At 37.5% G+C, this 23,082-nt stretch overlaps 9 protein-coding genes across 9 annotated transcripts in view; 2 read left to right on the forward strand and 7 right to left on the reverse strand.

The window, feature by feature from the left end:
* LOC128173977 (histone H1-delta-like) overlaps positions 1-289 on the reverse strand; it is a 3,220-nt gene extending 2,931 nt beyond the window's left edge. Inside the window, exon 1 of the mRNA XM_052839629.1 lies at positions 19-289. Coding sequence (XP_052695589.1) covers positions 19-289 — 271 coding nt within the window. The remainder of the gene's footprint in view (positions 1-18) is intronic.
* A 1,783-nt stretch (positions 290-2,072) lies between these two features.
* LOC128172406 (histone H2A-like) lies at positions 2,073-3,007 on the reverse strand. The gene has a single exon (XM_052838206.1). The coding sequence runs from the start codon at positions 2,859-2,861 to the stop codon at positions 2,481-2,483; it is 381 nt and encodes a 126-aa protein (XP_052694166.1). The 5' UTR covers positions 2,862-3,007; the 3' UTR covers positions 2,073-2,480.
* Positions 3,008-3,128: 121 nt separating this feature from the next.
* Positions 3,129-3,500, forward strand: LOC128173978 (histone H2B). The gene has a single exon (XM_052839630.1). The coding sequence runs from the start codon at positions 3,129-3,131 to the stop codon at positions 3,498-3,500; it is 372 nt and encodes a 123-aa protein (XP_052695590.1).
* Positions 3,501-4,690: 1,190 nt separating this feature from the next.
* On the reverse strand, positions 4,691-5,236 carry LOC128173120 (histone H4). Its single transcript, XM_052838843.1, has one exon. It carries the CDS (start codon positions 5,063-5,065, stop codon positions 4,754-4,756), a length of 312 nt encoding a protein of 103 aa, XP_052694803.1. The 5' UTR covers positions 5,066-5,236; the 3' UTR covers positions 4,691-4,753.
* Positions 5,237-6,039: 803 nt separating this feature from the next.
* Positions 6,040-9,811, reverse strand: LOC128173121 (histone H3-like). The gene is made up of 2 exons (XM_052838844.1): positions 8,753-9,811; positions 6,040-6,756 (listed from the first exon to the last, which is right to left on the reverse strand). Exons 1-2 carry the CDS (start codon positions 9,206-9,208, stop codon positions 6,418-6,420), a joined length of 795 nt encoding a protein of 264 aa, XP_052694804.1. The 5' UTR covers positions 9,209-9,811; the 3' UTR covers positions 6,040-6,417.
* Positions 9,812-10,484: 673 nt separating this feature from the next.
* LOC128173118 (histone H2A-like) lies at positions 10,485-11,903 on the reverse strand. The gene has a single exon (XM_052838841.1). The coding sequence runs from the start codon at positions 11,755-11,757 to the stop codon at positions 11,377-11,379; it is 381 nt and encodes a 126-aa protein (XP_052694801.1). The 5' UTR covers positions 11,758-11,903; the 3' UTR covers positions 10,485-11,376.
* A 121-nt stretch (positions 11,904-12,024) lies between these two features.
* LOC128173979 (histone H2B) lies at positions 12,025-12,396 on the forward strand. The gene has a single exon (XM_052839631.1). The coding sequence runs from the start codon at positions 12,025-12,027 to the stop codon at positions 12,394-12,396; it is 372 nt and encodes a 123-aa protein (XP_052695591.1).
* Positions 12,397-13,585: 1,189 nt separating this feature from the next.
* Positions 13,586-14,131, reverse strand: LOC128173119 (histone H4). Its single transcript, XM_052838842.1, has one exon. The coding sequence runs from the start codon at positions 13,958-13,960 to the stop codon at positions 13,649-13,651; it is 312 nt and encodes a 103-aa protein (XP_052694802.1). The 5' UTR covers positions 13,961-14,131; the 3' UTR covers positions 13,586-13,648.
* An 803-nt stretch (positions 14,132-14,934) lies between these two features.
* On the reverse strand, positions 14,935-15,769 carry LOC128173117 (histone H3). The gene has a single exon (XM_052838839.1). It carries the CDS (start codon positions 15,721-15,723, stop codon positions 15,313-15,315), a length of 411 nt encoding a protein of 136 aa, XP_052694799.1. The 5' UTR covers positions 15,724-15,769; the 3' UTR covers positions 14,935-15,312.
* Positions 15,770-23,082: the final 7,313 nt, after the last annotated feature.

Genomic DNA, 23,082 nt, shown 5'->3' on the forward strand with positions numbered 1-23,082 from the left:
CAAGCTTGAAGGAGCCACTGGCGCCTGTGCCCTTGGCTTGTTTCAGAGCACCTTTCTTCACTCCGTTCTTCAAAGCCATTTTCAAGTGGGCGTTGATGGAGTTGACGTCGTTGCCGACTTTGTAGTTGGCCATTATGTACTTTAGAATGGCTTGTCTGGAAGATCCGCCACGCTCTTTCAAAGATTCCAGGGCGGCCCTGATCATGTCAACGTACTTGGGGTGCGCTGCTGGCACCTTAGGCTTTGTAACCTTCTTCTTGGCTGGGGTTGTGGTTGCTGTATCTGCCATGGTTTCGGACGAAATGGAAACGGCGTTGTATTCACTGCGAACTAAGACGAGGAAATAATGGGGTCACAAGCACTCGCTGTTTTTGTTTACATCGAGCGCGGACGTCCTCGAAAACATCCCCTAAAATCGAAGCGCTTGTTCATACTGAGGTCGATGTGTGTTTTGATGTTGGTGTTTGCATCCTTGTTTCGACGTTTCATAGGCCGCAATTGTAACTATTCTACTAAAAACACGTAATGTGGATATATCTCTAAAGTATTCTCTGCGTTTCGCCCGTAAAAATATCACTAAAATAATTAAAATTAAACGAAAACATAGGCCAGACTATCATTTAGCAACTGCACAGACAGCTAAAAGTCGCGCAATCTCTCTAAAAATGATAATTTTTTAAAACTTATTCAGGGCTATAACCTGTTCACTTACTGAGACATGTATACTCAATGTCGTTTATTGTGGGGTGAAGTAATTCATGTTTCTTTTTTAACGAAACACGCGACAGCTCCGTGCATCCAGAAACACGCCACACAAAAATACGTGCCGGGAAAATGTTTACTCTAGGAATGGTTATAAATTTAAAAACCTGTCGGATAGAACAAATGAGACCAACACATAAATATCAAATTTGACAAAGGAAAAACTATATGTTAGTTTATCTATTACACGCAGCATTCTAGTGCAAAATACGCTGTAAAATCGTTTTGCTTATATACGAATTGTAATCCGACAAAGAAAAAAAAAATTCCATTCCTTTATTCCTTCAATACCTAATTAATTAAACAAACTAAAATTTGTAAAAAAGAATTTTTATTTTAAAAATCCATTTCATTCATTCATTCATTCATTTTTTGTATTCATCGCGAACCTATCTTTTTTGATCGTACTGTCGATATCTATTTATCTATCCCCCCCCCCCCACCCCCCTTTTTTTTTCTAACGCCACCAAATGATTTAGCTGCGCCTCAGAGTGTACACCATTACCTTAAATTAGAAAGAAATAATATGCGGTACCAAATATGTAATAAACTTTTCCAAGAATGTCATGCGACCAGCATGCGAAGTTAAAACACTTATTCACAGAACACACATTTCATCCCACATTGGTATTTGCATGATCTCTCGTTTAATTTTTCATCCTATATTAATTCTAATACTGAAAAATTTGATTGAAACCATCTACCAGCAACGTGTGAGGCAAACATCGTAAACTTATTATCTCGAGCTACCTCCAAAAAAAAATCAAAAAAAAAAAAAATCACATGTACATCAGATTGCATTTATAGATATATCCATAAGCCTATACAGATGTAGATTTCGAAATTAATGCACATACAATTTATACAATATTCACCCCTAGCTTTCAATATCATTGATCTCTGACATAAATGTATCATTCACAGTAGCACTTCATCGAGTATAAGTACATATGAATCGTAATAATTTAACATTTATGTGACAGAGTATGCATGTGTGTATATATATATATACGTTTCTTATCAATGGGTTTCAAACACTTCAGTTATATAAACACAGAAACCTAGAATTGTATATTTCCTTTTATACGACAAGTCGTTATCCAAGCACACAAAATCAGTTGAGTTAGAAATGTTAATTAATTAACGACCTGGTTATATATATACAGCACGCAAATTGTGCGAACATTCACGTGAATTTCTCCATAGTCTGTATCATCTATATGCGCCAAGTGTCTATTTATTTATTTTTTTTATTTATTTATCTCTCTCTCTCTCTCTCTCTCTCTCTCTCTCTCTCTCTCTCTCTCTCTCTCTCTCTCTCTCTCTCTCTTTTTAAGTCTGGCGATTTCCTTTACAAAATTAAATCGGGGAAAACGTTGATTACATGCAGTCAGGGACGAGGATGGTATTAATTGACAGCGTAATAGAAATGAAATTAATCGAAATACAAATAGAATGTGCAAATCGGAATCAAAATATTGAACACAGACAGTTTTAAATTAATATGTGTGTGTTTCTTTTTTCTTGAAAGCAACTGCACGCACGCTAATATATACCGTTGTCTCGATAATCTAAGAAGCGTGTTATCTACGTGTGCTTTTTATATAAATGCTTATGTGCATGTACACTGCATATTATAGAGGCATCTTTTCGAAAAATATGGGTGGCCGTGAAAACGGCCGTTTGGTATAGACAAAAAAGTCGGCAGAGCTGACTTTTTACTTGGCGGCGGGCTTCTGGGTCTTCTTGGGGAGGAGCACGGCCTGGATGTTGGGCAGAACACCACCCTGGGCGATGGTCACGCCGGACAGAAGTTTGTTCAACTCCTCGTCGTTGCGGATGGCCAGCTGCAGGTGACGGGGGATGATTCTGGTCTTTTTGTTGTCACGGGCTGCGTTGCCTGCCAACTCCAACACTTCAGCGGCCAAGTACTCAAGAACGGCGGCCAGGTACACAGGGGCACCGGCTCCGACTCTCTCGGCGTAGTTGCCCTTCCTCAGCAGACGGTGGATACGACCCACGGGGAACTGAAGTCCGGCACGGGATGATCGGCTCTTTGCCTTTCCCTTCACTTTACCTCCTTTACCACGTCCAGACATTTTCAAGTTGTAGGTTGGGTGCTGACAAAATGATATCAACGAATAACACACGATGCGCTGCGCCACGCTATTTAAACACTTCCACGGATTGAAATGTTCCGCCAATCGCTATGCTTGTCTTATACGCACCTCGGGCAAACCGACCAATTTAATGTTTACAAGGACGTCCGCAATTTACCTGTTCGCTTCAATCCCCCTCGCGTGATATATAAGGCCGCGATTCGCTTAGCGCCACTCATAGTTTCAGTTTGCCAGCAATCTGTAAACATGCCACCCAAAGTCGGATCTAAAGGAGCTAAGAAAGCCGCCACCAAGGCCAAGGCCCAGAGAACTGGGGACAAGAAAAAGCGCAGGAGGAGGAGGGAATCCTACGCTATCTACATCTACAAAGTCCTGAAGCAGGTGCACCCTGACACTGGAGTTTCCAGCAAGGCCATGAGCATCATGAATTCTTTCGTCAATGACATCTTCGAGAGAATCGCCGCCGAGGCTTCCCGCCTGGCCCACTACAACAAACGCTCAACCATCACCAGCAGAGAAATCCAGACTGCAGTCCGTCTTCTCCTGCCCGGTGAATTGGCCAAGCACGCTGTCTCTGAAGGCACCAAGGCTGTCACCAAGTACACCAGCAGCAAGTAAACTGCAAGCAGTGGCAGTTTGATAAAACAAAACGGCCCTTTTCAGGGCCACACAAATTTTTCGAAAAGCTACCATCTTTATAATGCAATAGTAAACAACTGTTTCAGTTGTGTGTACTGGTTGTGTCATTGTAATGCTGTCAATTTCTTAAACAGTCCTTTAAGGAAAATAAACAAATACATGAAGAAAAAAAAAACCCTCAAATACACATACATCAAATACAAATTATGCATCAGAGGGGTACGTGCATGTACAATAAAAACAAAATCTTTCCCAATTACAGCACATGTGCCCGATTTCCACAGATTTCTCCTATTTTCGATGTAATAGTCTTAGAGTACAGAAGATTCCCATCGGTTGTGTTTATTTATAGTTGTGTTTATATATAGTTGTGTTTATCTATAATGGCACATAACTGATAGTTGTAGCTGAACAATTTAACATATGATCTGTCTGTTGAATACTATTATCTAATGTTATAATAAATCTGTAACAACATATTCTGGGCACACTACTATGCTGTATATTCTAATTTATTTCCCCACCTATTAATTGTTACAACGATAATTCACTTCCGCAGATTTTAAGACTTGAATATGGTCCACAATAGCCCATATATTATTTCATTGTAATTTATTGATATTCAAATATCAGAAAACAATCGATAAATGATGTGTTTATGTTTACATATTATGTGTCTATTTAAACATGTTATAATATAGATTTTTGGAATAAAAAAATAACCAAACATTTATATCTAACAGCTGGTGAAATATATTGCTTTGTTTAAACTGCACGGAATGATTTGGTCCTTATTCTAAATATCAAGATTGTTAAAAAAGAAATAATAAAAATACAAATGTGGTTGGGTTGAATGAAATAAGGTGCAATTGATATTTTTTCTGAGTTATAGTCCTAGTCAAATTTGAATATAGAAAGCATGTCAGGGAAAGGTGTGATTGACAATGATGTGTGTGTCTTGTTTTGTTTTGTTTTTTTTTGGGGGGGGGGGGGGGGTGGGGGGGGTTAGGGAACGGGTGGTGGTTTGAACTTGCCTTAACATTAAGTACTTATCAATAACCCTTTCTGTATTCCACTAACTCCTATTCCTTATGTCAGATATACATATATCATAACCCAGTATGTACAACATTTCACAACATGTGTGATAGAGGCATCTTTTCTAAAAATTTGGTGGCCGTTAAAACGGCCGTTTGTTGTCCTGTGCGTGTAGCACAAAGGCGGTTGGTTGTCTAACCACCGAATCCGTAGAGGGTACGTCCCTGTCTCTTCAGAGCGTAGACAACGTCCATGGCTGTGACGGTCTTCCTCTTGGCGTGCTCTGTGTATGTGACTGCGTCACGGATGACGTTCTCAAGGAACACCTTCAGGACACCACGGGTCTCCTCGTAGATGAGTCCGGAGATACGTTTGACTCCACCTCTGCGTGCAAGACGACGGATGGCGGGCTTGGTGATACCCTGGATGTTATCTCTCAAGACTTTCCTGTGACGCTTGGCGCCCCCCTTTCCAAGTCCTTTTCCTCCTTTACCACGTCCAGACATGTTTTCTCTCAGTTAAAGTGTACTGAAATGATTATCTACTGCCGCGTGAACAGCTTATAAAGCCCTTTATTTACGACCCGTGAGAGAGCATTCTACCTTGAAAAGTTCGGCAGGGAAAAATTAGCAATAAGTAAACTCAACGCTGATTGGCTACAGTGTAAACGCGCCTCGGCGCTTGTTTGTTGACATATTGTCTGCAGGCACTTTTCTCTTATATTTAATAAAACTTTTTTGGGTTTCTTTTTTTTTAAAAAGAGGGATGGTGGTATTGAATAAATCATTTGTTCCAGATTTTCTACATCTTACCAAAACATAGGAACACAATAATTATTATCATTTTGCTTTTGTTTAATATCATTTTTAAAGTGTAAACACACATTCTGTATTAAATCTAGTAATAAATACATGCAAAGAAAAAAAAATCATTTTTCTTACCGGTGAGTACATATCAAAATGAAAACATAATGCAATATGATGATATTTACTTTAGCAATTTCAGTTATAGTGTATAATTTCAATGTGTATTTCTTCCCTTTTTGATGAATTATGCACCAGTGATTCAGTCAAGTGTTCATTTCATTGAGATAAAAAATACACTTTCCATTCTTTACAAGGAAACCGAATAAAAGAAAGCAAAATCCGACAAGAACATGAACACATGCTCATGACATACTTTACCACTGAAATATGAAAAAAGAACTACAGGGGACAAATATTACACAAATTTCAATTTCATGCAGAATCGCTCTTTTAGTAGTGAATTTTCCTACTTTTAAACAAATTCGTTGCACTATCTTTATATTTTCTTTAACATAACACACAGTTATATGTGCGAGCATCATAGCACGAATGTCTGAGACTGTAGTATAAGAATCAAATATGGTTGCAATAATTATAAAATATTATGTGCCATACACATTTCTGTTGGTAAATTTTAAGTAGTGATGCAAGTACAGCCCTACATTTTCCGGCAATATTTTTCTTGTAATGTTATGACTAAATGCACAACTTTCAGAGAGAAAAAACAATCACAATGCAATCATATGTATAGCTGTATGGTATAGTATAATATATTCTCTTCAGAAGGGCCTTTTATATTGTGTCAGATCAAATCATTCTACACATTGACCATTGTCATGTTTGTAGTTCACAGTGAAATATGATAAGAAGGGCAGAGTTTAGAAGTACATATTATGTGTGTAGGGTTTAATCTCATGTTTTCAAAATGTGCACTTTTTACTTATGCAATTTCGTTGAATTGTAGTCGTCATTGATTGTAATATAGGCATCTTTTCTAAATATTTAGGTGGCCGTGAAAACGGCCGTTTTGTATTTGTCAGAGACAAAGAAATTTAAGCTCTCTCGCCACGGATACGTCTGGCAAGCTGGATGTCTTTGGGCATGATGGTGACTCTCTTGGCGTGGATAGCGCACAAGTTGGTGTCCTCAAAGAGTCCAACAAGGTAAGCTTCGCTGGCTTCCTGGAGAGCCATGACGGCGGAGCTCTGGAAACGCAGATCAGTCTTGAAGTCCTGAGCAATCTCACGGACCAGACGCTGGAAGGGCAATTTCCTGATGAGCAACTCTGTGCTTTTCTGGTATCTCCTGATCTCACGGAGAGCGACGGTTCCGGGCCTGTATCTGTGGGGTTTCTTGACTCCACCAGTGGCTGGGGCGCTCTTACGGGCGGCCTTGGTAGCCAGTTGTTTACGTGGAGCCTTTCCTCCGGTAGATTTTCTTGCAGTCTGCTTTGTACGAGCCATCTTCGACGAGTGTCAAATGAATGAATGAGGCAGTTCGCTCTCTGCATAAATTTTATACCGAGTCGAATGAATAACAGGTCTGCCTTCAAAATCACCGCGCCCTCACTAACGACCATTGCCATTGGTTATCTAACTGAGAGAGCCGGCCTGTGATTAGTCGGTAATAACTCGTGCCCATTGGCCCGGTGCAAAATCATTTCAATCCGGCTTTTGCACAGAATTTGTGAACTTAGAAAATTAGGCGTATATCGGTGAAATTTGAATTTAAGAGATACAGAAAAGCAACCAGTATAAGACTAACAGCAAATTTCGATAGAAATACAACATATACATGTCTTTAAAACTATTCAGCGATTTTCATGTTCATAATCAGATTAAAATCAACAACTCATAGCAACTCAATGCATACATGTAGGCCCTATAATCCGTTAAATACATCCATCAAATTCATAACTGATATAATGTATATGTATACCCTAAAAGGTCGAGTCGCATTATATATTTTTTTCAGAAGCCAAAAATGTTTAGAGAAGAGAGAACAATACATAATCAAGATGCACTAAGTACGTTGTATATATATGTACACATATTAGAATATTAAAACAAAAACAAAATATATAAATAAATAAATAAACTTACCACGATATCACAGAAAATGCCATGGGATGTAATCCAGTGCACTCATCCTGTAAATGCAGAGAGAAATGAGAATAGTCTGCTGTTCCCACATTCATAGTGACTGACACAATCATGTATATTTCATCCTGTATATGCACATTTCACATGTTCCTGTCCTGTAGAATTCAACAAAATAATAATTATGACTATGCCCCTTATTTATTTTTTGTTTGCTTTTGAAAAAGATTGACAAGCACGAATTCAATCACATGTCAAATAAAAAAAAAAAGGTAATGTGCATGCAGCCTCATCCTACATCTATGATTAGATATGTACTTGTTGAATTAACAATTACATTTAAATGAGTTCTTCTGTTAAAACATTCCAATGGCATGTAAAAAAGATTAAAAAGTAAGTGTTATATGCTGATATATGAATTCAAAATATTGTGAATTAAACAGGCCTCATTCGACTGATTGTCTCATTTGTGATATTTTCATATCCCTTAATTATTTATTCTTATTATCATAAAAAAAATAAAAATAAAAAAATTCTCCTTGGAAGGGGGGGTGTTAGGTGTTTGGTGGGTTATTTATGGGTTTTTTGGGTTTTTTTTTTTTGTAATGTTGGGGACAGAGGCAGGGTGGGCATGCTATTGTTTAAAAAAAAAGATATCATTTGCACATTAATATTATTTTTTTTACAAGTTTAATATAAAGGCTAAAAATGTCATATTCATTACATGTTTCATGTGAATATATGTCAAGTGCAGAGACTAACATTTTCTAAATATAGGAAAACATGCACAGGTAGTAATAATGCATGTCAATTCATTTTGTTTGTGTCTGTTTTTTGTTCATTATATCATTCATAATCAATGGATGATATTTCCAATACAAATGAAGAAATAAAGTAATGAATGAATGAATACATGGAATGAATACCGACAGTCGTCACCTTTTTTTTATGCGATTTTAAAAACTATGTTTTATTAGATATGCACGCAAGCATGTAATGTTACATTTATGACACACACACACACACACACACACACACATGTACGTTTCTTTGTTATTTGTAATTGAGACATCTTTTCGAAAAATATGGGTAGCCCTGAAAAGGGCTTTTTTTTTTTTTTAAAGTGAGCAATCTGCAGTGATGCTGGAATTGCTTATTTCTTTGCTGCTGCCTTCTTGGGAGTCTTGGCTTTCTTTGCAGCTGACTTCTTAGGTGTCTTGACCTTCTTTGGCTTGGCTGCTGCCTTCTTTGGGGATTTAGTTGCTGCCTTCTTCTTTGGAGTCTTAACCTTTTTCGGTCCGGCTGCTTTCTTGGGGGACTTCTTCTTCTTCTCTGCAGTCTTTTTCTCTCCGGCTACCTTCTTTGGTTTTGCTGCTGCGGCCTTCTTGGGTTTTGCTGCCTTAGGCTTGGCAACTTTCTTGGCCTTTGGCTTCTTCTCAGTCTTGGGCTTGTCACCAAGCTTGAAGGAGCCACTGGCGCCTGTGCCCTTGGCTTGTTTCAGAGCACCTTTCTTCACTCCGTTCTTCAAAGCCATTTTCAAGTGGGCGTTGATGGAGTTGACGTCGTTGCCGACTTTGTAGTTGGCCATTATGTACTTTAGAATGGCTTGTCTGGAAGATCCGCCACGCTCTTTCAAAGATTCCAGGGCGGCCCTGATCATGTCAACGTACTTGGGGTGCGCTGCTGGCACCTTAGGCTTTGTAACCTTCTTCTTGGCTGGGGTTGTGGTTGCTGTATCTGCCATGGTTTCGGACGAAATGGAAACGGCGTTGTATTCACTGCGAACTAAGACGAGGAAATAATGGGGTCACAAGCACTCGCTGTTTTTGTTTACATCGAGCGCGGACGTCCTCGAAAACATCCCCTAAAATCGAAGCGCTTGTTCATACTGAGGTCGATGTGTGTTTTGATGTTGGTGTTTGCATCCTTGTTTCGACGTTTCATAGGCCGCAATTGTAACTATTCTACTAAAAACACGTAATGTGGATATATCTCTAAAGTATTCTCTGCGTTTCGCCCGTAAAAATATCACTAAAATAATTAAAATTAAACGAAAACATAGGCCAGACTATCATTTAGCAACTGCACAGACAGCTAAAAGTCGCGCAATCTCTCTAAAAATGATAATTTTTTAAAACTTATTCAGGGCTATAACCTGTTCACTTACTGAGACATGTATACTCAATGTCGTTTATTGTGGGGTGAAGTAATTCATGTTTCTTTTTTAACGAAACACGCGACAGCTCCGTGCATCCAGAAACACGCCACACAAAAATACGTGCCGGGAAAATGTTTACTCTAGGAATGGTTATAAATTTAAAAACCTGTCGGATAGAACAAATGAGACCAACACATAAATATCAAATTTGACAAAGGAAAAACTATATGTTAGTTTATCTATTACACGCAGCATTCTAGTGCAAAATACGCTGTAAAATCGTTTTGCTTATATACGAATTGTAATCCGACAAAGAAAAAAAAAATTCCATTCCTTTATTCCTTCACTAATTAATTAAACAAACTAAAATTTGTAAAAAAGAATTTTTATTTTAAAAATCCATTTCATTCATTCATTCATTCATTTTTTGTATTCATCGCGAACCTATCTTTTTTGATCGTACTGTCGATATCTATTTATCTATCCCCCCCCCCCCCACCCCCCTTTTTTTTTCTAACGCCACCAAATGATTTAGCTGCGCCTCAGAGTGTACACCATTACCTTAAATTAGAAAGAAATAATATGCGGTACCAAATATGTAATAAACTTTTCCAAGAATGTCATGCGACCAGCATGCGAAGTTAAAACACTTATTCACAGAACACACATTTCATCCCACATTGGTATTTGCATGATCTCTCGTTTAATTTTTCATCCTATATTAATTCTAATACTGAAAAATTTGATTGAAACCATCTACCAGCAACGTGTGAGGCAAACATCGTAAACTTATTATCTCGAGCTACCTCCAAAAAAAAATCAAAAAAAAAAAAAATCACATGTACATCAGATTGCATTTATAGATATATCCATAAGCCTATACAGATGTAGATTTCGAAATTAATGCACATACAATTTATACAATATTCACCCCTAGCTTTCAATATCATTGATCTCTGACATAAATGTATCATTCACAGTAGCACTTCATCGAGTATAAGTACATATGAATCGTAATAATTTAACATTTATGTGACAGAGTATGCATGTGTGTATATATATATATACGTTTCTTATCAATGGGTTTCAAACACTTCAGTTATATAAACACAGAAACCTAGAATTGTATATTTCCTTTTATACGACAAGTCGTTATCCAAGCACACAAAATCAGTTGAGTTAGAAATGTTAATTAATTAACGACCTGGTTATATATATACAGCACGCAAATTGTGCGAACATTCACGTGAATTTCTCCATAGTCTGTATCATCTATATGCGCCAAGTGTCTATTTATTTATTTTTTTTATTTATTTATCTCTCTCTCTCTCTCTCTCTCTCTCTCTCTCTCTCTCTCTCTCTCTCTTTTTAAGTCTGGCGATTTCCTTTACAAAATTAAATCGGGGAAAACGTTGATTACATGCAGTCAGGGACGAGGATGGTATTAATTGACAGCGTAATAGAAATGAAATTAATCGAAATACAAATAGAATGTGCAAATCGGAATCAAAATATTGAACACAGACAGTTTTAAATTAATATGTGTGTGTTTCTTTTTTCTTGAAAGCAACTGCACGCACGCTAATATATACCGTTGTCTCGATAATCTAAGAAGCGTGTTATCTACGTGTGCTTTTTATATAAATGCTTATGTGCATGTACACTGCATATTATAGAGGCATCTTTTCGAAAAATATGGGTGGCCGTGAAAACGGCCGTTTGGTATAGACAAAAAAGTCGGCAGAGCTGACTTTTTACTTGGCGGCGGGCTTCTGGGTCTTCTTGGGGAGGAGCACGGCCTGGATGTTGGGCAGAACACCACCCTGGGCGATGGTCACGCCGGACAGAAGTTTGTTCAACTCCTCGTCGTTGCGGATGGCCAGCTGCAGGTGACGGGGGATGATTCTGGTCTTTTTGTTGTCACGGGCTGCGTTGCCTGCCAACTCCAACACTTCAGCGGCCAAGTACTCAAGAACGGCGGCCAGGTACACAGGGGCACCGGCTCCGACTCTCTCGGCGTAGTTGCCCTTCCTCAGCAGACGGTGGATACGACCCACGGGGAACTGAAGTCCGGCACGGGATGATCGGCTCTTTGCCTTTCCCTTCACTTTACCTCCTTTACCACGTCCAGACATTTTCAAGTTGTAGGTTGGGTGCTGACAAAATGATATCAACGAATAACACACGATGCGCTGCGCCACGCTATTTAAACACTTCCACGGATTGAAATGTTCCGCCAATCGCTATGCTTGTCTTATACGCACCTCGGGCAAACCGACCAATTTAATGTTTACAAGGACGTCCGCAATTTACCTGTTCGCTTCAATCCCCCTCGCGTGATATATAAGGCCGCGATTCGCTTAGCGCCACTCATAGTTTCAGTTTGCCAGCAATCTGTAAACATGCCACCCAAAGTCGGATCTAAAGGAGCTAAGAAAGCCGCCACCAAGGCCAAGGCCCAGAGAACTGGGGACAAGAAAAAGCGCAGGAGGAGGAGGGAATCCTACGCTATCTACATCTACAAAGTCCTGAAGCAGGTGCACCCTGACACTGGAGTTTCCAGCAAGGCCATGAGCATCATGAATTCTTTCGTCAATGACATCTTCGAGAGAATCGCCGCCGAGGCTTCCCGCCTGGCCCACTACAACAAACGCTCAACCATCACCAGCAGAGAAATCCAGACTGCAGTCCGTCTTCTCCTGCCCGGTGAATTGGCCAAGCACGCTGTCTCTGAAGGCACCAAGGCTGTCACCAAGTACACCAGCAGCAAGTAAACTGCAAGCAGTGGCAGTTTGATAAAACAAAACGGCCCTTTTCAGGGCCACACAAATTTTTCGAAAAGCTACCATCTTTATAATGCAATAGTAAACAACTGTTTCAGTTGTGTGTACTGGTTGTGTCATTGTAATGCTGTCAATTTCTTAAACAGTCCTTTAAGGAAAATAAACAAATACATGAAGAAAAAAAAAACCCTCAAATACACATACATCAAATACAAATTATGCATCAGAGGGGTACGTGCATGTACAATAAAAACAAAATCTTTCCCAATTACAGCACATGTGCCCGATTTCCACAGATTTCTCCTATTTTCGATGTAATAGTCTTAGAGTACAGAAGATTCCCATCGGTTGTGTTTATTTATAGTTGTGTTTATATATAGTTGTGTTTATCTATAATGGCACATAACTGATAGTTGTAGCTGAACAATTTAACATATGATCTGTCTGTTGAATACTATTATCTAATGTTATAATAAATCTGTAACAACATATTCTGGGCACACTACTATGCTGTATATTCTAATTTATTTCCCCACCTATTAATTGTTACAACGATAATTCACTTCCGCAGATTTTAAGACTTGAATATGGTCCACAATAGCCCATATATTATTTCATTGTAATTTATTGATATTCAAATATCAGAAAACAATCGATAAATGATGTGTTTATGTTTACATATTATGTGTCTATTTAAACATGTTATAATATAGATTTTTGGAATAAAAAAATAACCAAACATTTATATCTAACAGCTGGTGAAATATATTGCTTTGTTTAAACTGCACGGAATGATTTGGTCCTTATTCTAAATATCAAGATTGTTAAAAAAGAAATAATAAAAATACAAATGTGGTTGGGTTGAATGAAATAAGGTGCAATTGATATTTTTTCTGAGTTATAGTCCTAGTCAAATTTGAATATAGAAAGCATGTCAGGGAAAGGTGTGATTGACAATGATGTGTGTGTCTTGTTTTGTTTTGTTTTTTTTTGGGGGGGGGGGGGGGTGGGGGGGGTTAGGGAACGGGTGGTGGTTTGAACTTGCCTTAACATTAAGTACTTATCAATAACCCTTTCTGTATTCCACTAACTCCTATTCCTTATGTCAGATATACATATATCATAACCCAGTATGTACAACATTTCACAACATGTGTGATAGAGGCATCTTTTCTAAAAATTTGGTGGCCGTTAAAACGGCCGTTTGTTGTCCTGTGCGTGTAGCACAAAGGCGGTTGGTTGTCTAACCACCGAATCCGTAGAGGGTACGTCCCTGTCTCTTCAGAGCGTAGACAACGTCCATGGCTGTGACGGTCTTCCTCTTGGCGTGCTCTGTGTATGTGACTGCGTCACGGATGACGTTCTCAAGGAACACCTTCAGGACACCACGGGTCTCCTCGTAGATGAGTCCGGAGATACGTTTGACTCCACCTCTGCGTGCAAGACGACGGATGGCGGGCTTGGTGATACCCTGGATGTTATCTCTCAAGACTTTCCTGTGACGCTTGGCGCCCCCCTTTCCAAGTCCTTTTCCTCCTTTACCACGTCCAGACATGTTTTCTCTCAGTTAAAGTGTACTGAAATGATTATCTACTGCCGCGTGAACAGCTTATAAAGCCCTTTATTTACGACCCGTGAGAGAGCATTCTACCTTGAAAAGTTCGGCAGGGAAAAATTAGCAATAAGTAAACTCAACGCTGATTGGCTACAGTGTAAACGCGCCTCGGCGCTTGTTTGTTGACATATTGTCTGCAGGCACTTTTCTCTTATATTTAATAAAACTTTTTTGGGTTTCTTTTTTTTTAAAAAGAGGGATGGTGGTATTGAATAAATCATTTGTTCCAGATTTTCTACATCTTACCAAAACATAGGAACACAATAATTATTATCATTTTGCTTTTGTTTAATATCATTTTTAAAGTGTAAACACACATTCTGTATTAAATCTAGTAATAAATACATGCAAAGAAAAAAAAATCATTTTTCTTACCGGTGAGTACATATCAAAATGAAAACATAATGCAATATGATGATATTTACTTTAGCAATTTCAGTTATAGTGTATAATTTCAATGTGTATTTCTTCCCTTTTTGATGAATTATGCACCAGTGATTCAGTCAAGTGTTCATTTCATTGAGATAAAAAATACACTTTCCATTCTTTACAAGGAAACCGAATAAAAGAAAGCAAAATCCGACAAGAACATGAACACATGCTCATGACATACTTTACCACTGAAATATGAAAAAAGAACTACAGGGGACAAATATTACACAAATTTCAATTTCATGCAGAATCGCTCTTTTAGTAGTGAATTTTCCTACTTTTAAACAAATTCGTTGCACTATCTTTATATTTTCTTTAACATAACACACAGTTATATGTGCGAGCATCATAGCACGAATGTCTGAGACTGTAGTATAAGAATCAAATATGGTTGCAATAATTATAAAATATTATGTGCCATACACATTTCTGTTGGTAAATTTTAAGTAGTGATGCAAGTACAGCCCTACATTTTCCGGCAATATTTTTCTTGTAATGTTATGACTAAATGCACAACTTTCAGAGAGAAAAAACAATCACAATGCAATCATATGTATAGCTGTATGGTATAGTATAATATATTCTCTTCAGAAGGGCCTTTTATATTGTGTCAGATCAAATCATTCTACACATTGACCATTGTCATGTTTGTAGTTCACAGTGAAATATGATAAGAAGGGCAGAGTTTAGAAGTACATATTATGTGTGTAGGGTTTAATCTCATGTTTTCAAAATGTGCACTTTTTACTTATGCAATTTCGTTGAATTGTAGTCGTCATTGATTGTAATATAGGCATCTTTTCTAAATATTTAGGTGGCCGTGAAAACGGCCGTTTTGTATTTGTCAGAGACAAAGAAATTTAAGCTCTCTCGCCACGGATACGTCTGGCAAGCTGGATGTCTTTGGGCATGATGGTGACTCTCTTGGCGTGGATAGCGCACAAGTTGGTGTCCTCAAAGAGTCCAACAAGGTAAGCTTCGCTGGCTTCCTGGAGAGCCATGACGGCGGAGCTCTGGAAACGCAGATCAGTCTTGAAGTCCTGAGCAATCTCACGGACCAGACGCTGGAAGGGCAATTTCCTGATGAGCAACTCTGTGCTTTTCTGGTATCTCCTGATCTCACGGAGAGCGACGGTTCCGGGCCTGTATCTGTGGGGTTTCTTGACTCCACCAGTGGCTGGGGCGCTCTTACGGGCGGCCTTGGTAGCCAGTTGTTTACGTGGAGCCTTTCCTCCGGTAGATTTTCTTGCAGTCTGCTTTGTACGAGCCATCTTCGACGAGTGTCAAATGAATGAATGAGGCAGTTCGCTCTCTGCATAAATTTTATACCGAGTCGAATGAATAACAGGTCTGCCTTCAAAATCACCGCGCCCTCACTAACGACCATTGCCATTGGTTATCTAACTGAGAGAGCCGGCCTGTGATTAGTCGGTAATAACTCGTGCCCATTGGCCCGGTGCAAAATCATTTCAATCCGGCTTTTGCACAGAATTTGTGAACTTAGAAAATTAGGCGTATATCGGTGAAATTTGAATTTAAGAGATACAGAAAAGCAACCAGTATAAGACTAACAGCAAATTTCGATAGAAATACAACATATACATGTCTTTAAAACTATTCAGCGATTTTCATGTTCATAATCAGATTAAAATCAACAACTCATAGCAACTCAATGCATACATGTAGGCCCTATAATCCGTTAAATACATCCATCAAATTCATAACTGATATAATGTATATGTATACCCTAAAAGGTCGAGTCGCATTATATATTTTTTTCAGAAGCCAAAAATGTTTAGAGAAGAGAGAACAATACATAATCAAGATGCACTAAGTACGTTGTATATATATGTACACATATTAGAATATTAAAACAAAAACAAAATATATAAATAAATAAATAAACTTACCACGATATCACAGAAAATGCCATGGGATGTAATCCAGTGCACTCATCCTGTAAATGCAGAGAGAAATGAGAATAGTCTGCTGTTCCCACATTCATAGTGACTGACACAATCATGTATAAACAAGGTATTATTTTATTTCGGAATAATTATTTTCCTCGGAATTCACCTTTTTCCTGATGGAATATTGTAATTGACCCTAATAGCCTTAGTTACATGAAAAAAAAAATATAAATCCATGAGATAGTCTGATTTTAGCAGTGGCAGGGGTGATGGAGAAAAATACATGATTTTCTATGCTCTGAATTTATATACCAGTATTTATCTTATTTATTTGTTTTAATTTATTCTATTTATTTGTTTTGTAATTGTTTGTTTGTTCTTTATTTGATAAATTTTCATTTGTATAAATCAGATTTGTAAGACAAATCTCCTAACATCTTCCGGTAGAAAAGGGGGGGGGGGTTAGTTTTTCACTGAAAAACTAACCCCCTTAGTTTTTCAGTGAAAAGCTAACCACCCCCCCCCCCCTTCGCGTAAAATCCAGCTGCCTTTCAATTTAGACATTGATATTTGATCTGTAATACGTAAATCATCTCCACAAGCTGTAAATTCGCCACTATAACATCGTAGATGTTGACTGGAAGCAACACTGCACTCCTCAAATCTAAACTTACAATGAAACGAAGTGAAGTAGCCTTTGTATGCGACAATGCTTGGCTAAAACGCGATGGCTACGATCGAGACGTACATAATCCAAAATGCGGTCGCGGCAGTTAAGAAATTCACCGAATTCCGAGTTACAATAAAACATCATAGCTATAAGCTGGACGTTATTTACATGACAAGTTCCAACAAGCACTGCATCCATTGCCACAGAAGATTTACCGCTCCGCGTCACTTCCGTGTTCGTGACGTCATATATTCTGTTCGCACTGAGAGTTGAAATTGATCGGCGGATCATGAATTAGGCCTGAAATATCTACGAACTTAAAATTGGATACATCTTATCAGTCCCTGGCGACATGAAAATAAATATAATTTCAGCGGGGTTTACATGCTAAGTGTTTACACATTACTTAAGTAGAAATACTAACGTTACAAGTATATTTTCTCATATTTTACAGGTACACATGTACTCTATAACAGTACGGTATATAAATTACGTATATATCTTGAACAGGTATTTATATGTGTTGTTCAAGTTGTATTCATTAATTTGATTTTTTAATTACCATATTTCAGTTTCTGCATGTGATTACAGTACAAGCAGTACGTTTTTTTTTTTTACAATACTACATGTATAATAGGCATCTCAAACATTATAGGAATGATGGACGTTTTGAATGCATGTTTCTTCTTTAGTCAAACTACACAAAAAAGCAGTGGTGTGTAGACATGAATAAACGTCTCTCTGTATTTAACCTGTTGGGTTCATCATTTCTGTTAAAAAAAATTCCATAATAATCAATATTATTTTAATATCTACTGACATTAATACTTGAAATACCACGTTTCTAATATAATGCATTCTTGACGCAGTACGTTGAATCACATAATGCATTAGCGTGATCGTAATATTCATTCATTTTAATTTTATATTTGTAACATGCAGATATTAAATTTATATTGGAAAAAACCCCACAATGATTTCTATGGAAGTCTGCGATGTACGTTGTTATGAGTTGTGATAGATTTATGGGCTCATTGTAAATCTCCATTTTAATATTCCTTTTTTTTTTATTTCCATAGCTGTAGACATTTCCCATCACCTAAGTAGAATGCTGCGTCAGTGGTCTGGCAGAAACTAAAGAGTTCTCTTCAAAATACTAATTCAAAGTTTTGAAGTTTCAGGATCCGCCCATGAATATTTCTGCCAACTAAAGTGCCGATTTTAGTGTGCAAGTCGATCTTCCAAAACTTCTTCAAACTGACGTATAGCCTACTGTTACGTCACGAAGCTAGAACTGGAGATGTTCAGAGGCATTGCGAGCACCGGTTGCAGGCAGAGAGAGAGAGAGAGAGAGAGAGAGAGAGAGAGAGAGAGAGAGAGAGAGAGAGAGAGAGAGAGAGAGAGAGAGAGAGAGAGAGAGAGAGAGAGAGAGAGAGAGAGAGAGAGAGAATATTAAATGATTTTTATGCATACATACATTTATTTTCAGAACTATGATAAAGCATGTTAAACGGCATATATATATGTACATACATGTGAATGCATGAAACATACGTACATGACTGAAGAAGATTGAATATTAAAGATCACCGGTTGCAGAGAGAGAGACAGACAGACAGACAGAGAGAATCAATGATTTTTATGCATGTGTACATTTATTTTCAGAATTATAATAATGACTGTGATTCCCCCATGCACGAGGAAGATAATCTTTGCTGGCCAAGGGTTTTAGATACTTTATGTTCCTCATAAACTTTAAAGCTACAGTGAACATGAAAGAAGATCGACTGAATTAAAATTAACAGAAAACATAAATATTATGGACACTGCTTGCACAGAGAATGAGAGAGATAGAGAGAGAGAGAGAAGGGGGAGGGAGGGAGAATGCCATAAAAAAAAAAAACAATTATTTTTTAAACAAGTAATACATGTAGCTTTCCAAAAAGCTTGCCTGACAAATGAAAATTGTTTTATAGGAAAGATGTACAAATTAGGCTATCTTTTAAAAAATATATATTTTTTAATTTTCGCTGCTGTTCATAAATTCATAAATGGAGCGTGTATAATCAAGAATCAATTTAAATACATTTATTTTTTTCATCTAGTGCACGTACTACAAAATATGGAAATATTCGCCCCGTTTTATTTTCGCCCATTTCGCCCCCGTTGTCAGCGGGCGAATTTAAGACTAGGCGAATTCAAATGTCTCAAAATATCTCAGTCTCTTTAAGCATAACTTTAATTTGGGCGGGCGATTTCAAAACGGAGCGAAACCGTTTGCAACTGAATAAGGCCGAAAATATACAGTACAATAATTTGACTATAAGCTTGTAATGTGGGTCTGGGCATTCTTTCCACATATTTCAACCGCTATTTATTATAATCATGATTATATTGTTGTTGAATGTGTATGCCCCTTGATGACCCTTTAATTGGTGAATAAACAACCATAGGTTTTTAGAATTTTATTATTTCAAATTAGTTTAGGATTGTTCATGTATCAAAAAATTGTAGGCTTGACAGCAGAAGAGAAAACAGACAAAATTTAAATTTTATTTGCTAAATAAAGATGCAAAACCAAAGGCCATTTTTGTCATTTCCAACCATAGGAATTTCTTTTTGTTTTCAAATAAAGCTACATGTGTACACGCGGTATTCTCACGATCCCAATTTGGACTCGTCCACTAATGTGATATTAATTTATTATGGCGCGAAGTTCCATTAACATGTACTTTCACCCTCTGCCTTTCACCGAAAGGATTAGATCATCGATGCATTGAATGAACTCATTAATGAGCCCATCAATGGATCTATGGGGGGAGGGGGTCAAAGAAAGAAGATGGGGCAATAAGAGGGCGCAAATGCCCATTTGGTTTAGTATTGAAACAGAATTTTGAATTTTTTGAGTCAATTGTATGAATTAAAATAGTGATGCACACTACTAGTTATTGTTTAATGCACATTTAGTATGACACGTACATGTAAATTAGTGGGTTTTTTTCATAATTAATGATATTAAACAATTGATCAAAAAATCGGGACAAGCCCCGCTTCAGCGAATCAGTTCCTCCAGAAAATATTCCAGCTTTAGGAATATATATTTATTTTAATCCGAACTGATTATTTTTTGTTGATAATGATACAGCAAACTACATTGAAGCGTTTAATAGTAGCTAACTTCACAAAAGTTTCTACGTAATGTTTTGACTGACCTTTGTCCAATCAGATCGTAGCTGGGTGGAGTTGAGACCTTAACTTGAGAGAGAGAGAGAGAGAGAGAGAGTTAACTGGTTAATGGAGTAAATTATAGCCTAGATGAGGCAGATGAGCGAACTATCTGTCAACAATAGTTATAAAGTGACAAATCAAGGTCTAGTATATCTTTTTTAATTTATGAAACTTTGAAGACAACGATGTCTATATATAGATAATGTGAGGAGGTAATGTCAAACATCGAAGACTACGAATATTTAAGAAACTGTTTTTATTACAAGTGTTACCGTTAGTACTCTAATCAAAGTTTGCCGAATCTTCCTGGAATTAAATATAGGTTGTAAATTTACTTTGTATAAAACTTTCTTCATGGTTACTCAGTCTGAAACGTTCTTTACCTTAGGACGAATTTGTCCGCCATTGTTTTACTATTCCACTAAGCATCCACCTGCGTTGCCTTTCCTTTACACAACATCTAAATTCATCATGTTCATAAGTGATCATTTGTTCGCATTTCAAAATATTTAATGTCCATATTCTCGGACTCCATGCTAGGAAATTTAGTTGGTTAGCTACGTCATTCTTATCCATGTACATGTTGTCGACGGCGCGCGGCCAAAGAAATTTTCACAATAGTTCTTTAAAACGCTTTAAAGTTATACCAATATAGGATATATATGTAATTTTTATAAACAGACCTTAATTAATTTGTTTGCAAGTTTATAACTAATGATTATTCCTTCATCGGCACCACCTATAATTTACTCAATTCTCTCTCTCTCTCTCTCTCATTCAAATCACGAGCGGCAATGTCTTAACTCCGCCCAGCTACGTACTTACATTCTACCATAATATACAACATCCCTGTGAATGTTATTGTCATTTAAATTTTAGACCACGTGTTTTTAATTGACCCTTTCGAAATTTTAAAGGAACTGAACAAATATCGGCGAAGTCTCGTGAACTTTCATTCGAGAACCTCTGGATTTATTATATACTTAACAACGATAGAGAAAACATTCCGAACACATTCGCAGGGGTGCACAATAGGCAACAATTTGTAGCGGTGACACCCCTCCCCTTCCACCAGGATTACACTTATACATGGTGAACCTCCCGTTTACTTGAATACTAATTGTTGCTAATTACATGTGTATATGCCATATGATAAATATTAATCTTTCTTACGTAAAATATTAATATTGCTAGCTCACATTGTCTGCACCGTTTTGGAGAATGCAACTTTCAATATGCCTGATGTCTAGACGTCAGGCCAATTGCGTCATGCAGGCAAAAAGCACGAGAGCTCACTTTCAGACCCCCCCCCCCCCTCCCTGAAAATAATGGGAGTCAATTCTTCGAACCCATGCAGCCAATCGATCCTCTATTTTATTTTACTTCTACAAAAGTATTTTATTTTCTTCCAGATATGCAGCTTAAATTGCCTCTCCTATGTCAAATATGAGAGGGGACTTGATGTAAAAGTTAGCTTTTTTCTAATCTTTTAAGAAAACCAGGATTGTATTATTTAGAGAGCTCTATCATTGACAACCATTCAAACATTAGTATATACATAACTTTACTAATACATAAATATATGTGTATTATTAGATACTGGTATATAGCTGAATAACCAATAATTGCATGTACAATTTAGATAACAGTCTCATCGGAAAGATTAATTCTGCACACCTTTAAAGGGCTGTATATAAATAAATCACATAAACATAAAGCCATCTTGAGATTTTTGACGACTGGAGCGGATCCTTAAAGTTCAGAAAGGACCGAGGATTCAATTGGGTCTTCGTCGAACACACCATCATGGTCTTCTCTTTCCACCTGAAAATGATGTCAGCATTGCATGTCAGTTTTGCATCACCAACTACTTTACATATCTACATATGTGTACATGTACACTGGTGATATGTACGTATCTGTGCGATTAACCGTATGCATGGGAGTTTTTATATCGAAAGGATACTGCGGACTTCTTCCTCATCGGTAGATTGTTCATTGAATTTCTCAGTTTAATTATTATGTGTTAACGTTACGCCGCCCCAATAATTTTGCCATTTTTTTTTTAGAATAAATTTTATAGCAGCGATCTGTGTTTACCCCACCCCCCACCTCCTTTATCGATCAGATTCACCGCCCCAATAAGATATACATTTAGATGAACCTGCGTTATACGTACGCATTCAAACATTAATCTGTGCACGCTCAAGTTGATCGAGTTACATGATCAAAATTTAAAGAATATATATATAATTTTGTTGTGCGTGCATATAAAGACAGGTGCGCTTTCCTATCCATAGTCCCAGTATTCATGTACACTATATAAGAATTTTCCTTACATTGACGGACAGCAAGATTCTTCGTAATACTTGTACAGGCCTTCGAAAGTGCGATTATGTTGCATTTTTACCGGGTAGAAAATCTCAGGTCAGGTGGTAAATCTCAGGTGAGGGGGGGGGGGGGGCTTAACGCTGCTAATCTCTATATACACAGGAAGGAAATTAATACACAGGAAATAAATAAATTGTCAGAACTGATCTTAATTGGAATAACCTATTGTTCTTAATGTCTGTATGACGCGATTTTATACGGAAATAAATCAGTCCAATCTAACAGCTGATCTGTATGTTCTACATCGAAGTCTGTGTCGTCCAAATTTTCTCTTAACAGACGTGCGTAAAGCACAAGTGAATAAATGCAGTAAATTAATTCTGCTAAAAAAAATATAGCTCAGCACATTGTACTTGATTTCAAAAAATTATTGTAAAAGAAAACAATGCTTACCAACTCGTGCACCAAGTTCCATAGCCTGTATTACCAGT

Source organism: Crassostrea angulata, chromosome 2 (genome assembly GCF_025612915.1).
Source record: "Crassostrea angulata isolate pt1a10 chromosome 2, ASM2561291v2, whole genome shotgun sequence".
Taxonomy (NCBI): Eukaryota; Metazoa; Mollusca; class Bivalvia; order Ostreida; family Ostreidae; genus Magallana; species Magallana angulata.

Coding starts and splice junctions, on each gene's coding strand:
- LOC128173117 (XM_052838839.1), bottom strand. CDS start 15,723: ATGGCTCGTACAAAGCAGACTGCAAGAAAATCTACCGGAGGAAAGGCT.
- LOC128173979 (XM_052839631.1), top strand. CDS start 12,025: ATGCCACCCAAAGTCGGATCTAAAGGAGCTAAGAAAGCCGCCACCAAG.
- LOC128173978 (XM_052839630.1), top strand. CDS start 3,129: ATGCCACCCAAAGTCGGATCTAAAGGAGCTAAGAAAGCCGCCACCAAG.
- LOC128173120 (XM_052838843.1), bottom strand. CDS start 5,065: ATGTCTGGACGTGGTAAAGGAGGAAAAGGACTTGGAAAGGGGGGCGCC.
- LOC128173121 (XM_052838844.1), bottom strand. CDS start 9,208: ATGGCAGATACAGCAACCACAACCCCAGCCAAGAAGAAGGTTACAAAG. Junction 6,757..8,752: donor AAGCAGCCGGACCGAAAAAG/GTTAAGACTCCA, acceptor CTGGCTACCAAG/GCCGCCCGTAAGAGCGCCCC.
- LOC128172406 (XM_052838206.1), bottom strand. CDS start 2,861: ATGTCTGGACGTGGTAAAGGAGGTAAAGTGAAGGGAAAGGCAAAGAGC.
- LOC128173118 (XM_052838841.1), bottom strand. CDS start 11,757: ATGTCTGGACGTGGTAAAGGAGGTAAAGTGAAGGGAAAGGCAAAGAGC.
- LOC128173119 (XM_052838842.1), bottom strand. CDS start 13,960: ATGTCTGGACGTGGTAAAGGAGGAAAAGGACTTGGAAAGGGGGGCGCC.